The 15,416-nt window shown below is 47.8% G+C and overlaps 1 protein-coding gene across 1 annotated transcript in view; it reads right to left on the bottom strand.

Annotated features, from left to right (window-relative positions):
* Positions 1–15,416, bottom strand: part of LOC308144624 (uncharacterized protein) — a 109,243-nt gene that overhangs the window by 58,510 nt on the left and 35,317 nt on the right. The window contains exons 7-8 of the mRNA XM_080515791.1: positions 12,374–12,527; positions 10,117–10,386 (exon numbers count right to left, since the gene is read on the bottom strand). Of these exons, the coding sequence (XP_080371917.1) occupies positions 10,117–10,386; positions 12,374–12,527 (424 nt within the window). The remainder of the gene's footprint in view (positions 1–10,116; positions 10,387–12,373; positions 12,528–15,416) is intronic.

Raw genomic sequence — 15,416 nt, 5'->3', positions numbered from 1 at the left:
CGTTTTCATAACATAGCTAGAATTAGAGAGTCCTGTCCGAGAAGCAGAGGGCGAGGTCGGCATGCGCAGTGAGAGATTCCAGTGTGACGTAATCCAGTGCAACCCAGCATGGCGCCACCCAGGCTGTAAAGCTAACCTTTCTGACCACCGAGGGGAAACAAGAAACTAAACTAAACAAAGAAACAAAGAGTAAATTAAGCTAAATGATAACGCTGGAAGAGGACACAATAGAAGACCTTCAATCCTACTTGGACGAGAGCTACGACCGTCTCGTCATGTCCAACACTCCACAGACCTCATCTTGAAGAGGAGCCTCGCTGAAAGCTCTCCAACAGCAGCTCCGTCAACAACCAAACAGTTGGAGGACATCCTGGACAGCATCAACACTAAGCTGTCCAGCTTCGATGTCCGTCTCGCCCTGGTGGAGGAGCTCCACCCTGGTGGAGGAGCTCCACCCTGAGTTTCAAGCTCTTCAGGACTCGCTGGAATTCAGCCAACAGCAGGTGGTGGACCTGACAGCAGAGAACCAGGAGCTGAGAGACGAGGTGGACCTGCTGAACCAGGGACTGAAGGACTGAAGGACTGAACCAGGAGAACAAGACGATGAAGGAATCCATCCTGGACCTTCAAAGCAGGAGTATGAGAGACAACCTCGTCTTCGCTGGACTTCCAGGACGGGAGGAGGAAAATGTGGAAACATCGCTGTGAGGATTCATGCAGGAGCAGCTGAAGCTTCCTGTGGACGCTGTGAATAAGATCACCTTCACCCCCGTCCTCCGCCTGGGAGGGACACGACAGGACAACCAGCGCCCCCGTCCTCCACCTGGGAGGGACACGACAGGACAACCAGCGCCCCCGTCCACCACCTGGGATGGAGACGACAGGACAACCAGCGCCCCGTCCACCGCCTGGGAGGGAGACGACAGGACAACCAGCGCCCCCGTCCACCGCCTGGGATGGAGACGACAGGACAACCAGCGCCCCCGTCCACCGCCTGGGAGGGAGACGACAGGACAACCAGCGCCCCCGTCCACCACCTGGGAGGGAGACGACAGGACAACCAGCGCCCCCGTCCACCGCCTGGGATGGAGACGACAGGACAACCAGCGCCCCGTCCACCGCCTGGGAGGGACACGACAGGACAACCAGCGCCCCCGTCCACCGCCTGGGAGGGAGACGACAGGACAACCAGCGCCCCCGTCCACCGCCTGGGAGGGAGACGACAGGACAACCAGCGTCCCTGTCCACCGCCTGGGAGGGACACGACAGGACAACAGCGCCCCCGTCCACCACCTGGGAGGGACACGTCAGGACAACCAACGCCCCCGTCCACCTCCTGGGAGGGAGACAACAGGACAACCAGCGCCCCCGTCCACCACCTGGGAGGGAGATGACAGGACAACCAGTGCCCCCGTCCATCACTTGGGAGGGAGACGACAGGACAACCAGCGCCCCCGTCCATCACCTGGGAGGGAGGTGACGGGACAACCAGCCCCCCGTCCATCACCTGGGAGGGACACGACAGGACAACCAGCCCCCGTCCACCACCTGGGAGGGAAACGACAGGACAACCAGCCCCCGTCCACCACCTATGAGGGAAACGACAGGACAACCAGCGCCCCCGTCCATCTCCTGGGAGGGACACGACAGGACAACCAGCCCCCGTCCACCACCTGGGAGGGAAACGACAGGACAACCAGCGCCCCCGTCCACCTCCTGGGAGGGACACGACAGGACAACCAGCCCCCGTCCACCACCTGGGAGGGAGTCGACAGGACAACCAGCGCCCCCGTCCACCTCCTGGGAGGGACACGACAGGACAACCAGCGCCCCCGTCCATCATCATTAAGTTTGAACCCTTCAAGCAGAAAGAAGTGGTGAAGACCAGCAGGGAACTACGAGGGACGGACTTCAGCGTAACGACCAGTTCCAGAAGATCTTAGACGTCTCTTGTTGCTTCCTGAGAGGAAGAAGCTCATCCTGAAGGATCCCGAGACGTCACCACTGTGGACAGACTCTACGTCAACGACCAGCTGGACCGAGACCCCGCCGTCACCCCCTCGCTCTACTGATGGTCCTCATAAATGAGTATTAACCCCTCAAACACACACACACACACACACACACACACACACACACACACACACACACACACACACACACACACACACACACACACACACACACACACACACACACTTTCACTCCTCGTCGATGAGATTTGCTGCTGATTTTTCTTGTTTTCTGCTGTTGTTCTTTCAATGATCAAAATCATGTTTTTGTTTTTTGTTTTGTTGTAATGACTGCCTGCTCATTTATACTGTTGCTAGAAAATCATGTCACTGTCGAGATAGAGCTGCTCAGGCTGGTTTAATCTAGGAAATATCGTGTTGCTGTCTAGATAGAGCTGCTCAGGCTGGTTTAATCTAGAAAATCATGTTACTGTCTAGATAGAGCTGCTCAGGCTGGTTCAATCTAGAAAATCATGTTACTGTCTAGATAGAGCTGCTCAGGCTGGTTTAATCTAGAAAATCATGTTACTGTCTAGATAGAGCTGCTCAGGCTGGATTAATCTAGAAAATCATGTTACAGTCTAGATAGAGCTGCTCAGGCTGGCTTAATCTAGAAAATCATGTTACTGTCGAGATAGAGCTGCTCAGGCTGGTTTAATCTAGAAAACCATGTTACTGTCGAGATAGAGCTGCTCAGGCTGGTTTAATCTAGAAAATCATGTTACTGTCTAGATAGAGCTGCTCAGGCTGGCTTAATCTAGAAAATCATGTTGCTGTCTAGATAGAACTGCTCAGGCTGGTTTAATCTAGAAAATCATGTTACTGTCTAGATAGAGCTGCTCAGGCTGGCTTAATCTAGAAAATCATGTTGCTGTCTAGATAGAACTGCTCAGGCTGGTTTAATCTAGAAAATCATGTTACTGTCTAGATAGAGCTGCTCAGGCTGGCTTAATCTAGAAAATCATGTTGCTGTCTAGATAGAACTGCTCAGGCTGGTTTAATCTAGAAAATCATGTTACTGTCTAGATAGATTGGTCGTGTACAGCAGCCATGCCAACTTGTAATAAAGCAGCAACATGGGGAGACTCTGAGTCTCTTCCTGTTTGAAGAGTAAAAACTGTTGTGACATCAGAAGCTCTCAATCACATCATATTGTCTGACCAAGCTGCTGAACAGGACAAGGGAGAAAAAAAACCATAGCTAGAATTAGCATGCTGTATCTGGCTAAATCATGCTAATGCTAACTGTCTAAGAGAACCAGAGGTAACGTTCAACCTGTCAATCAATTAGCCATCAGCCAGAAGCAGCCCTGTTATCAGTTGTGCTGTGCAGTGATAGGTTGATGAGCAATGCCGGTGTCTGAGCGACAGGGGCCATTTAGCAGCCAATCAGGTCTTTCACAATCAGGGAGGAGCTTATAGTCTGAAATCCTCTAGACATGGAGCCTTTGGCGACATTAACAGACTTTAATTAGACTATTTCGTTTTATAATATGAAGTGAAATACAGCATGACCTGTTCTGTTACCAGTATTGTTTACCGACTCCTGGTTTATCTGAAGACGTTGTTGTTTTGAATGTTTGAAGTGAGGTTCGTGTGACTGTGGAGGGTGAGGACAGACTGAACGAACAGAGACCAGTGGTGGTCTTACCCTGGTCGGGGTGAGAGGTGAAGGGGTGAAGGGGTCAGTGAAGCTGGCTGTTAGCTTACCCTGAATGGGAGAAGACCAGAGAGCAGTGAATGAAATGAGTTGAAATGGAGGTTTCGTTGTGGCTGTCGCTTTAAATGCCAACTCAGTTGCCTATAAAAGGCTGCCAGACTGACGGAAAACGCCAGTGCTGGTGACAAACTACACAAATGAACATCACAATGTGGGGTTCCACAAAGCAGAACCTTGTGTTGTCCCATTTTAACATGAGCAGACACATATTCTACCACCAAAAGCTTCAAATCTAAAGAGTTTATTCTGCATTTAATTGAAAAAGACCATAGTTTTTTAAGCTAAGACCTAGATGCAACACAAGTTCTGCACAAATTTTGACTATTGTCTATAATTAAAGACAGAAGTCAAACATCTCTCTGTGGTCTTATGAACGTTAGAATTGAAATAAAACTGTGACTTGAGCTTTTTCTGGGATGTAAATGTTAAACTAAAGAAATATTTACCTTCCCCAAGGCTTCAAAGTTAAATAACTGTTAGCACATCTGAGATTTGACATCAAATAACTGGCTGTACCGCAAGAATAATCATGATTTGACTCATGAATATGACTATTTCACATATTCATGGAACAATGAGCGCACAAACACAGCATCAACACAGCTCTCAATAAAATCATTGAAATGAGGTTAAAACAAGAAAACAGACTGTAAAGTTTATAGAGAACCAAAGTTCAGCTCAGGACAGATTTTAGTGAACAACTAAACACATCTTTGATTGATTCATGAAAAAAGGCAGTGAAAAGAAAGAGTTGGGATGTTTTTCTGTGAATGAACTGAGACAAAAAGACGAAACCAAGAGTTTTGTGACGGGGACCAGACAACACTGAACGCAGGACTGTGGAGGAGGAAGTGATGGCGGTCTGTTACAGACATTTGTACCTGTACTGATGACAAGCTTGTGCAGTCTGGACAGAATCCCAGGACCCTTCCCCAGTAAAGTCAGGGTGTATTCTGACTTTGGAAGGAGATCCTGGAACTGGAAGGAGCGAGCAGAACCAGGCACCATGGTCTTGAAGCTTTGGTCACTTTCATTTAGTTTGGATACGGAACCAGTTGGGATCATTGGACCTTCAGTGACAGAACCTTCAGGTACTCTGTTATCATGTTCAGTACCTCGTTGTTTGGATGGTTGATGCTTCTTGTTTCCTGTGTCGTCAATGTCCCCCGAGTCTTCTTTACTTTCACTTGGCTCTTCATTTTTTTCAGCCACTTTTCGTGTCACAACAAAGTTTTTGTACTTTCCTTCTGGGGAGTCCCAAACCAGAGTAAAACCGTCAGATGCTCGGTTGGTCACACCCACAAAATCCAGAGGCTCCCTGATGACTCCGTGAGTAGAAACATCTGATGCTGAACTCGCTGTGTATTTACGCAGCCCGGTTGTAGTTCTCTTTGGACTGGCGACGGGTCCTGGTCCAAAGGCCCTAGAATCAGTTTGTTTCAGGGTTGGTCGACCTCTCACTACAGACCCTGTGACTTTACCACCATTGATAAGCTGGTTTGGTGAATCAGGACTTGGAGCAATAGTCTCTGCTGACTGGCTAGACTCTGGTCTGACTCTTGAGTCGTGGCTAATGGTCTGACTGTGGCGCTCTCCTGCACTTGCTCTTGTTGGTGGTTGTCTTCTTGAAGGTATGACTGGTCTTGAGGGTCTTGAATTGGGTTTTTCAATCTTTGGTTTATGTTTGATTCTAGTGCCAGGGTTTTTATCTGCATCAATATTCTCTTCTGGTATAATTCCTTCACTGCCTCCAGTGTCTGAGGCACTGGTTTCTAATCTGACTCTGGTATATTGAGTTTCTGCATGTGTGTAATGCTCTGGTGTTCTTCTTATTGTTGGTGGTAGCCGCTTTGGGGGTGTAAATGGTTTTAAATTTGGTTCCTCAACTGTAGTATCAGTGCTTTGTCGGTCATCTACATGATCTTTTTGGGCATTTTCTTTGTTACCATCTAGCATGCTAGCTCTTGGTCTGCCTGTGGAGTCATGACTCTCAATCTGGGTATAATGCTGTTCTGTTCTAGCTCTTGTTGGTGGTAGCCTTTTTGGAGGTCGAACTGGTCTTATGCGCCTTGAATTTGGTTCTTGGGGGTCTAGTCGACCTGCGATTGTAGTTCCAGGGTCTTTACCAGCAACAACATCCTTGTCAGTGACTGTTTCTTTACTGCCTTCTGCGTCTACGGTGCTGGTTTCTGATCCGCCTCCAGTGTCATGGCTGCCTCGTGAATTGTGATTCTCTCCTGCTCTTACTCTTGTTTGTGGTTGTCTATTTAATGGTGTGACTAGGCTTGAATCAGGTTGCTTGAGAGTTGGTGGACCTCTGATTACAGTACCAGTGTTTTCACTAGCATCATCCGTCTCTTTGATAAGAGTTTCTTCATTATGCTCTAAATCTAAGGCAGTAGTTTCTGGTTCGACTCTACTGGAATGACTTTCTATCTGAGAAGATTGTTCTCCTGTCCCTGTCCTTGGTGGTGATTTCCTGTTTATTGGGCTGACTGAACTTGATGTTCTTGAAGCAGGTGGATTGAGTATGGGTCTTCTTTTTCCTGTCGTGCCAGTATGTTTTTGAGGGTCGACACCATCTTTGTTGGTAGTTTCTTCACTACCTCCTGTATATAAGGAGATCTTTTCTGGTCTAACTCTAGTGTCATGGCTACCTGTCTGAATGTCATGCTCTTCGATGACAGTTTTTGTTGTTGCTTGACTCATTGGAGGAGTAATCGGTCTTGAGGGTTTAGAATTTTCCTTTTTCAATGTTAGTCCAGGTCCAGCTGTGGTATGTTTGATGTCGATATCGGTATTTGTTGTGACACTTTCTTCATCTTCTCTCTGTCTTAAATCATCAGGTCTTGATGGTCTTAAGGATCTTGAATGAGGTTCATTTGCAGTTGGTCCACCCTCAGCCATAGTGCTAGTGTTTTCCTCAGGAACTAAGCTTTGGTTTAGTGTGTCAGAACCTGTGGTATTAATCCTTTCATTGTACTTCAGACCTAATTCTTCAATTTCTGATCTGATTCTATAGTCGTGTTCATCTGTCGGCGTGTGATGCTCTCCTATAATAGTTCCTGTTGGTGGATGTCCCTCTGCAGGTGTGACTGGTCTTGAGAATCTTGGACGAAGTCCATTTGAGGCTTGTCTGTCTTGAACTTTAATGGTTATGGGTTTTTTTTCTAAATCATGGCTTGGTTGTCCGACACTAGCAGCAGGACCATCCTTTTCAGCATTTAGTATTGTTGTTGGAGAGTCTTGCTCAGTACGTCTGAAGACATTCTGCCACCCTGCTGGGTTTTCTCTGAGACTATTCCTTCCTTGTTGGCTGGGTGGACCTCCAGGACCAGATCTATTGCCTACATTGAGCCTTGTGTTTGGGACCAGTTTGCGTATCGGACCCTTTTGTGGAAATCTTAAGTTTGTGCGGTTTCGAGCAGATCCCTCATTAAGTTGAGGCCGTCGAAAGAAGCCAATTCTCCTATATGGAGGTAACTTTTCTTTCAGAGTCTTGTTGAAATGAATGGATACACTTCTGGCAATAGTTCCTTCATTTTCCTCAGTCTCCAGTCCTGGATCAGATGAATGTGAGCCTGTAGATATCAAAGGAGATGATGGGACAGACAGAGACTCTTTCTTGATCTCAGTTTGTGGATTTAAAGGTCGAGAAGTGCGAGTGAAAGGCCAGCGCTTTGCTTGGCTTCGGTTTTGTAGAGGAGTGACATGTAGAGAGGGCTGACGTGGGTATCCACCTTGTGGAGGACGTCGACCTGGAGCTTGTTCTCTGTCTGTCAGCATGATGTTCTGTTTGACTCCTGACGGTGTGGACATTGCTGCCCTCTCTTTGTTCTCACTTGGATAATTCACTGATGCCACCACCTCATATGAGGATGACTCCTCTGATCCAGACAAAGGTGTTGGAGACTCAGTTTGGGTTTCAGGGTTTAGACGAGGGGGGAAGTGATAAGGAACTCTCATATTTTGATTAGTTCTATTCTGAAATGAATCAAAGTTTGGATGTCGACGACGTTCAAATCCATGTTTTGGCGGAAGTGTGCGGCGGTAAAAAGGAACCTTGCCGTTTCCTGAGAGTGACATTTTTTTTCTGTCAGTCATACTTTTGCTGTCTTCAACATTTAGTTTATGGTTTCCAGGTGAATCCAGGTTGTCTGGGATGGCTGATGAAGGTGCGGAGGATGGTGTCACTGTTGAAGGTGATGAAAACTCTGACGATTCTGATGACGAAGACTCTGCAGGGGATGATTGCAACGAGGAGGAAGAGAATGAAGACAGAGGAATCAAACCACCTAACAGCTGCTTCTTCACAGTGTTTTGATCATGTGAGAGGTTTGATGCTTTAGACAGGCGGACAGAAAACGTTGTGACATTCAGATTTTCAAATGTGTCTGTGAGGAGTTTGTGTAAAGGATCATGGTCTCCAGAAGGAGGCGCTGCAGGGTCTGGGCTCAGTGTGCTTCTCTGCACTTCTGTTTCCCCCCCTCTCAGCCTTCTGTCTCTGTTCTTCACTGGTAAATTGAAGTGGGTCACTTTAATTTTATTCATACATTTCTTCTGTTGGCTTCCAGCTGCAGTGCTTGGCTCAGTGATGGCCGGATCCGTGTCATTTCCGTGACTCACCGTGCCAACATCTGGTTGCTCTTTGGAGCCAGTGGGTCCCTCAGAGCTGTTCTGCCTGTTTGTTTCTGAATCATTCTCTGGCGCGGCGGCTGGACTTTTGTCGTCTCTTCTGTCAGAGCTCGATGCGATCAGTTCTCTCGCAGAGGCTCCGACTGTGAGCGCACCTGCTTTAGATCGTTCAGGTACCGTTTGTCCCGCCCTCTGTGCTGCAGCTGAGCCTTTCTGCAGGAGTCCTGATGGTCTCCTGTCTGTACCGCCTCTGACGGAGTGGAGACGGGAATGTCCAGTGACCTTTGGCTTCTCCAGCAACGAGGTTCTTCCTGTAACTCTGAGTCTGGTGCCATTCACTGCCTTTGCTTTGCTGATGAGAGTTGTAGCATGTGATGTCAGAGGGACTTTGTTCCTGACGGAGTCCAGGTCCTCTGTCTTCCTCCCCTGATGGTCAAACTCAGGAACCTCCAATTGAGGGTTCGAGTCTCTGTCCAGGCTGGGTGCTTGTGTGACCTGCAGGGTCAAAGCCGCCATGGTGACCCTGGGTAATGTCACTCCTGAAGGTGTGAAGGGAGTGAGCATTTGCATTAAACACAAGATTATCTTAGGCTGCTATAATCCAGACGAGGTCTCATCTAACAGGGGAGGAAAACAGGTTTAGTATTAATGGTACTGGAAATGTCATTCACAACATTTTGTCTGTTACAAGGAGAGAGCAGTGGAGTCCGTGGACCATCTGTGAGGAGCAAATGAAAAAGTAATAGATGTTTTTGTTGGAGCAGCATGGCGATGGCGTCACTGCAGAGAGGAAAACCACACGTGTTTGCTCAGTTTGTTAGTTTGCCTGTGGAGGGTCTTTGGCAGCACTTCATTAAATTAACATTCATTGTGGAGTTGAGCTGCACTTAAATGAGTTTTAAATCTGTGAATTTTGAGGTGTTTGAAAGATTCATGGCAGTGCTGAAGCTGATCTCACCTGCAAGGAGCCAGAACTAGAAACATTCGACGGACGGCAACAACCAGCACGCAAAACTCCTCAACTCCTGAGAAACTGGGGCGTTAACACAACATGCCCCTATTAGACTCTTTGTGCTGGATGTCTGATATGGTCCAACTGATCATTAAAAGCTCTCTTCAACTCCTAAAATGTTTCCTACATAAGATAAATTACAGCAACATTACATCTGAATAAAGATGAAAAGAGTTCCTGCTGTCAGCCTCTTTGTCTTCACGCTAAATCACATCAGATCGCTGAAAGATTGACGATATTAACAGTCATATCCATGGGAAATATGGTAGCAGAGGCTGTGATGCTTCCAGTGTTGTGTAAAAAGTAAGTATTGACAATTATCTTTCTCTCATTTCTCCATCTGTAACTCCAGACTTTAATAAACTGTTGACTATTTGAAGGATCTGTCAATTGTATGATTATAACAATTAAACATTTAACATAAAATGTAAGCATGGTCAAATCATTCTCCAAGTTTAAAGAAGCTCAAAATTTATCAAATTGTTTGAAATTAGTGATAATATTCACTGACTATGCCTCCTTTAAAACACTTCAAAACCACACCCAATTTTACACCACATCCCCTTAATAGGCACACAAAACTGGAAAAGATATATTGTTAAATATTTTGCTCATGTAATGAGTTTGAATAATTTGAAAACATTTTGAGATAAATGTGAGAATTTGAGGAAAACGTTTCCGCTAAAGTGTCTGACCCACCTCAGAGGTGATCCAGTATCTAATCTGGTGTCCACTCACCAGGAAGCACCTGCGTGGCGGCCGGCTCGCTGCGACTCTCGCTTCGTTCCGCCACCAGCAGCACGTCGTACACGCGCCCCGCCTCCAGCTGCTGGATGTGGGCGGAGTTTTGTCCAAAGGGGATGGTGATTTCCTGGCTCCTCCCCCCTCCGTCGCTGGGTGTGACCGTCAACAGATACCTGTCAATCACAGCCTGGGGCTCCTCCCACTGCACCACGGCGGAGGTGGAGGTCGTCCTGACCACATGGAGGTTGTAGGGGCCGGCGATGGCTGTGGAAACAGTTCAAGGAGTTTGAAGTTTTCTAGACTCAAACTTCGTCTGGAGGAAAAGTGGATGTTTTATTCAGCTGCTCACATGTAACAACATGACACAGACACATTTTACATCAGATAATAGATCAAAATCTCCGCTTTCTGTATCTGCCACAGCTGACGGACTAAGTTCTGTTTCAGAGCCGCCCAGCATGCTCTCTGTTCTGGGCTGGCCGCGGCATTTTCCTGAGATGAAGACAGTCACCTGCTGAGGACCGATTGTAATTCTGCTCAATATGAATGTATCGCTCAATTAAAATCAACATGAACGATCAAACAGTCAGACAATCCTTTGTATTTTTTCTTGTTCTGCCAAATGATAGTGATTGTTAAATTTAGAAAATATGGGTAAATGAATCACGTACGATAAACAATTAAAGTTGGCACCTTCAAAATAAACAACTAACAAACCAAACAATGAACTGACCAACAGACCAGCCAAACAAACAACTAATCAACCAACCAACCAACCAACCAATCAACCAGCCAACTGACCAATCAACCAACCAACCAACCAACCAATCAACCAACCAACCAACCAACCAACCAACCAACCAACCAACCAATCAACCAACCAACTGACCAATCAACCAACCAACCAACCAATCAACCAACCAACTGACCAATCAACCAACCAACCAACCAACCAATCAACCAACCAACTAATCAACCAACCAACCAACCAACCAACCAACCAACCAACTGACCAATCAACCAACCAACCAACCAATCAACCAACCAACCAACCAATCAACCAACCAACCAACCAACCAACCAACTGACCAATCAACCAACCAACCAACCAACCAACCAACCAACCAACCAGCCAACCAACCAACCAACCAACCAACCAACCAACCAATCAACCAACCAATCAACCAACCAACCAACCAACCAACCAACCAACCAACCAACCAACTGACCAATCAACCAACCAACCAACCAATCAACCAACCAACCAACCAACCAACCAACCAACCAACTGACCAATCAACCAACCAACCAACCAACCAATCAACCAACCAACCAACCAACCAACCAACCAACCAACCAACCAACCAACCAACCAACCAACCAATCAACCAACCAATCAACCAACCAACCAACCAACCAACCAACCAACCAACCAACCAATCAACCAACCAATCAACCAACCAACCAACCAACCAACCAACCAATCAACCAACCAACCAACCAACCAACCAACCAACCAACCAATCAACCAACCAACCAATCAACCAATCAACCAACCAACCAACCAACCAACCAACCAACCAATCAACCAACCAATCAACCAACCAACCAACCAACCAATCAACCAACCAACCAACCAACCAACCAACCAATCAACCAACCAACCAACCAACCAACCAACCAACCAATCAACCAACCAATCAACCAACCAACCAACCAACCAACCAACCAACCAATCAACCAACCAATCAACCAACCAACCAACCAACCAACCAACCAATCAACCAACCAATCAACCAACCAACCAACCAACCAATCAACCAACCAACCAACCAACCAACCAACCAACCAACCAATCAACCAACCAATCAACCAACCAACCAACCAACCAACCAACCAACCAACCAACCAACCAACCAACCAACCAACCAATCAACCAACCAACCAACCAACCAATCAACCAACCAACTGACCAATCAACCAACCAACTGACCAATCAACCAACCAACCAACCAACCAAGCAGCCATTTTTTTAAAATGTCTTTTCAAATGTGATATTTGATCAATTGTTTTCAATATTTTTTAAATTCTGAATGCATTATTTCTATATTTACTAAGCATATTTACTGACATCTAATATCTGACAGTAAAAACCCAATGACTAGACATTGGTTAACAGCTCTGGTCTTTGGGCCTGTGAGGAATCCAGCTGCAAGTGGGATTAGGAATAAGAATGCAGGATTAATCTCACGGGTCCTGAACGTGGTGGAGGTCTCGGCTCCTCTCCGCCCGTCCAGCTCGCCCACCATGCTGACACTGTACTCCTGACCCGCTGCCAGACCTGTCTGAGTGAAGGACGACAGGCCGCCATCCACCTGGACTGGAATACGTTGGTCACTCTCCTTCTGTAGGGTCAGAACCAGAGAGAGAAAGAACAGACTCAGTGACACGAGGCAAGGCACCAACAAAAGTGAATACTAGGTGGGGGAGGGTTACAGGTCACACTACTCTGCTGTTCACATCTCAGCTCCTGGTGGAACTGCAATGTTCCATTTGTTAGGTTTAGAGACTTGAACAGAAATCGGAGCGTGATGTTTCGTGATACGGCAACGCAGTTTCATGTAACCATCATTGCCGTCAGCTCATCCACATGGCGCAGCTTTTGGGGGCCTGAAAACTGGGTTTTTTTGGAAACTGGTTCCAGAGTGGAGACATTTGACGTCTGGATGTACATTAGCTAAAACCGATGATGTCATCGCACCATCTCTTCACCTATAACCTTGCGACCCTCCCCCTTTTTCATCACCACACCTCTCAACCTATGGCTCTGACTGTCCTTATGATGTCACACAACAACAACGGCGGACTACTTGCTCCAGATAGAGCTGCACAAGCTACTGATGATGCTTGTGACTTTAATAAGGCCAGAGGAGGATTTCTGCAATACCAGGATTTCTTCATGCATCATGTCTTCTGCAGTTTGAGTGTATTTCTGTGGCAGACGTCCAGGGCCCCCTATGGGCCTATCATATGTACTGCGTCACTTTGAGTAGGTTTCATGGCATCACGTGGAGTGAGGATGTGAGAGTCTTTTCTGGAGCTGTGCAGTAGTGCAGTTAGTGCCCTCTGCTGGCAGATCTCGTCAGTGCATCAAGTTTGGGCAGTCACCGGGTTGCTACGCTGGTTGCTACGCTGGTTGCTACGCTGGTTGCTACACTGGTTGCTACAATGGTTGCTATTCTAATAGCTACTTCTGGTTGCCAGGTGATGATCTGCTGGTGTCAAAAACGCTCTCACCCATTTCCAAATAAATGATGGTGACATCATGAAATAACATCCTAAAAAAAGACCCAACACGTGGGGCATTCAGGGACATATAGGAAACCCAAAGAGTGAAGGATTTAAACCACTGTTATATGAACTCATAAGTAGACAACATGTATGTATTTAGTATGAAGGCTGGAATAAAAACCACACATGAAAACATAGAAACATTTCTGGAAGTAGAGTTTCTGGGATTGATGATGGAGATGAAGAGCAACAAGATGAGAACCAGATGGAGATTCTTGACTTCAGCTGAGTCGTGAGCTCATCCATTCCTTCATCAGCGACATTTTAATGAAGAACAACAAAATAAGTTTGAACGGTGAAACACCACACTTTGACCACCAGAGGTCAGTGTAATGTGAACCGCTGCTGCAGGAGTTTGGTCTGATTCCACCTTATATATTCTTCAAAGAATCGTTCTGTAAACTTCAGTGTTGGTGCTTTTTGATCCTCAGATTGTGATTTAGCTGATCAGTGCTCTGCTGCATGTCTGCAGGACTGTCTTCCATCCTCCATCTCGCCATCCTCTATCACTCCATCCTCCATCTCTCCATCCTCAATCACTCCATCCTCCATCCTCTATCACTCCATCCTCCATCTCTCCATCCTCAATCACTCCATCCTCCATCCTCTATCACTCCATCCTCCATATCTCCATCCTCTATCACTCCAATCCTCCATCCTTATTCACTCCATCCTCTATCACTCCATCCTCCATCTCTCCATCCTCTATCACTCCATCTCTCCATCCTCTATCACCCCATCCTCCATCTCTCCATCCTCTATCACTCCAATCCTCCATCCTCTATCACTCCATCCTCCATCTCTCCATCCTCTATCACTCCACCCTTCATCTCTCCATTCTCTATCACCCCATCTTCCATCTCTCCATTCTCTATCGCCCCATCCTCTATCTCTCCATCCTCTATCACTCCATCCTCCATCTCTCCATCCTCCATCTCTCCATCCTCTATCACTCCACCCTCCATCTCTCCATCCTCTATCCCTCCATCTTCCATCTCTCCATACTCTATCGCCCCAGCCTTCTTCTCTCCATCCTCCATCATTCCAATCCTCCATTCTCTATCACTCCATTCTCCATCCTCTATCACTCCAATCCTCCATCCTCTATCACTCCATCCTCCATCTCTCCATTCTCTATCGCCCCATCCTCCATCTCTCCATCCTCCATCACTCCATCCTCCATCTCTCCATCCTCTATCACCCCATTCTCCATTTCTCCATTCAGAGCGGCCCGGACGCCAGAGCGGCCCAGCCAAGATAGACGGCTCACGAGAAGCCGTCACAATCACCAGCCTCAAGGAGGAAATCCAGCGGCTCTCAGACGAGCTTCAAGCGAAGTCCGAGCTCCTGAACTCGGAAGTGTCCCACAACCACTCACTTAAGATCCATCTCCTGGCTCTCCTCCCAGTCTGCAGATGGACCCCACCGCGGCTAGCCCCCCTCACGACCTCTGATCCCCACCGCGGCTAGCCCCCCTCACGACCTCTGATCCCCACCGCGGCTAGCCCCCCTCACGACCTCTGATCCCCACCGCGGCTAGCCCCCCTCACGACCTCTGATCCCCACCGCGGCTAGCCCCCCTCACGACCTCTGATCCCCACCGCGGCTAGCCCCCCTCACGACCTCTGATCCCCACCGCGGCTAGCCCCCCTCACGACCTCTGATCCCCACCACGGCTAGCCCCCCTCACCGCTCACGACCTCTGATCCCCACCGCGGCTAGCCCCCCTCACGACCTCTGATCCCCACCGCGGCTAGCCCCCCTCACGACCTCTGATCCCCACCGCGGCTAGCCCCCCTCACGACCTCTGATCCCCACCGCGGCTAGCCCCCCTCACCACGCCCTCATCCATTCACTGGGTGATGGTCCACGTCAGCACCAACGACACCACTCGGCCCAGTCGGAGCAGCTCAAAGTGGATTTAAAAAAACTCCTCTCACCTG

The sequence above is a fragment of the Blennius ocellaris genome (genome assembly GCF_963422515.1).
Source record: "Blennius ocellaris genome assembly, chromosome: 20".
Classification (NCBI taxonomy): domain Eukaryota; kingdom Metazoa; phylum Chordata; class Actinopteri; order Blenniiformes; family Blenniidae; genus Blennius; species Blennius ocellaris.
This window is presented reverse-complemented; position numbering and strand designations above follow the sequence as displayed.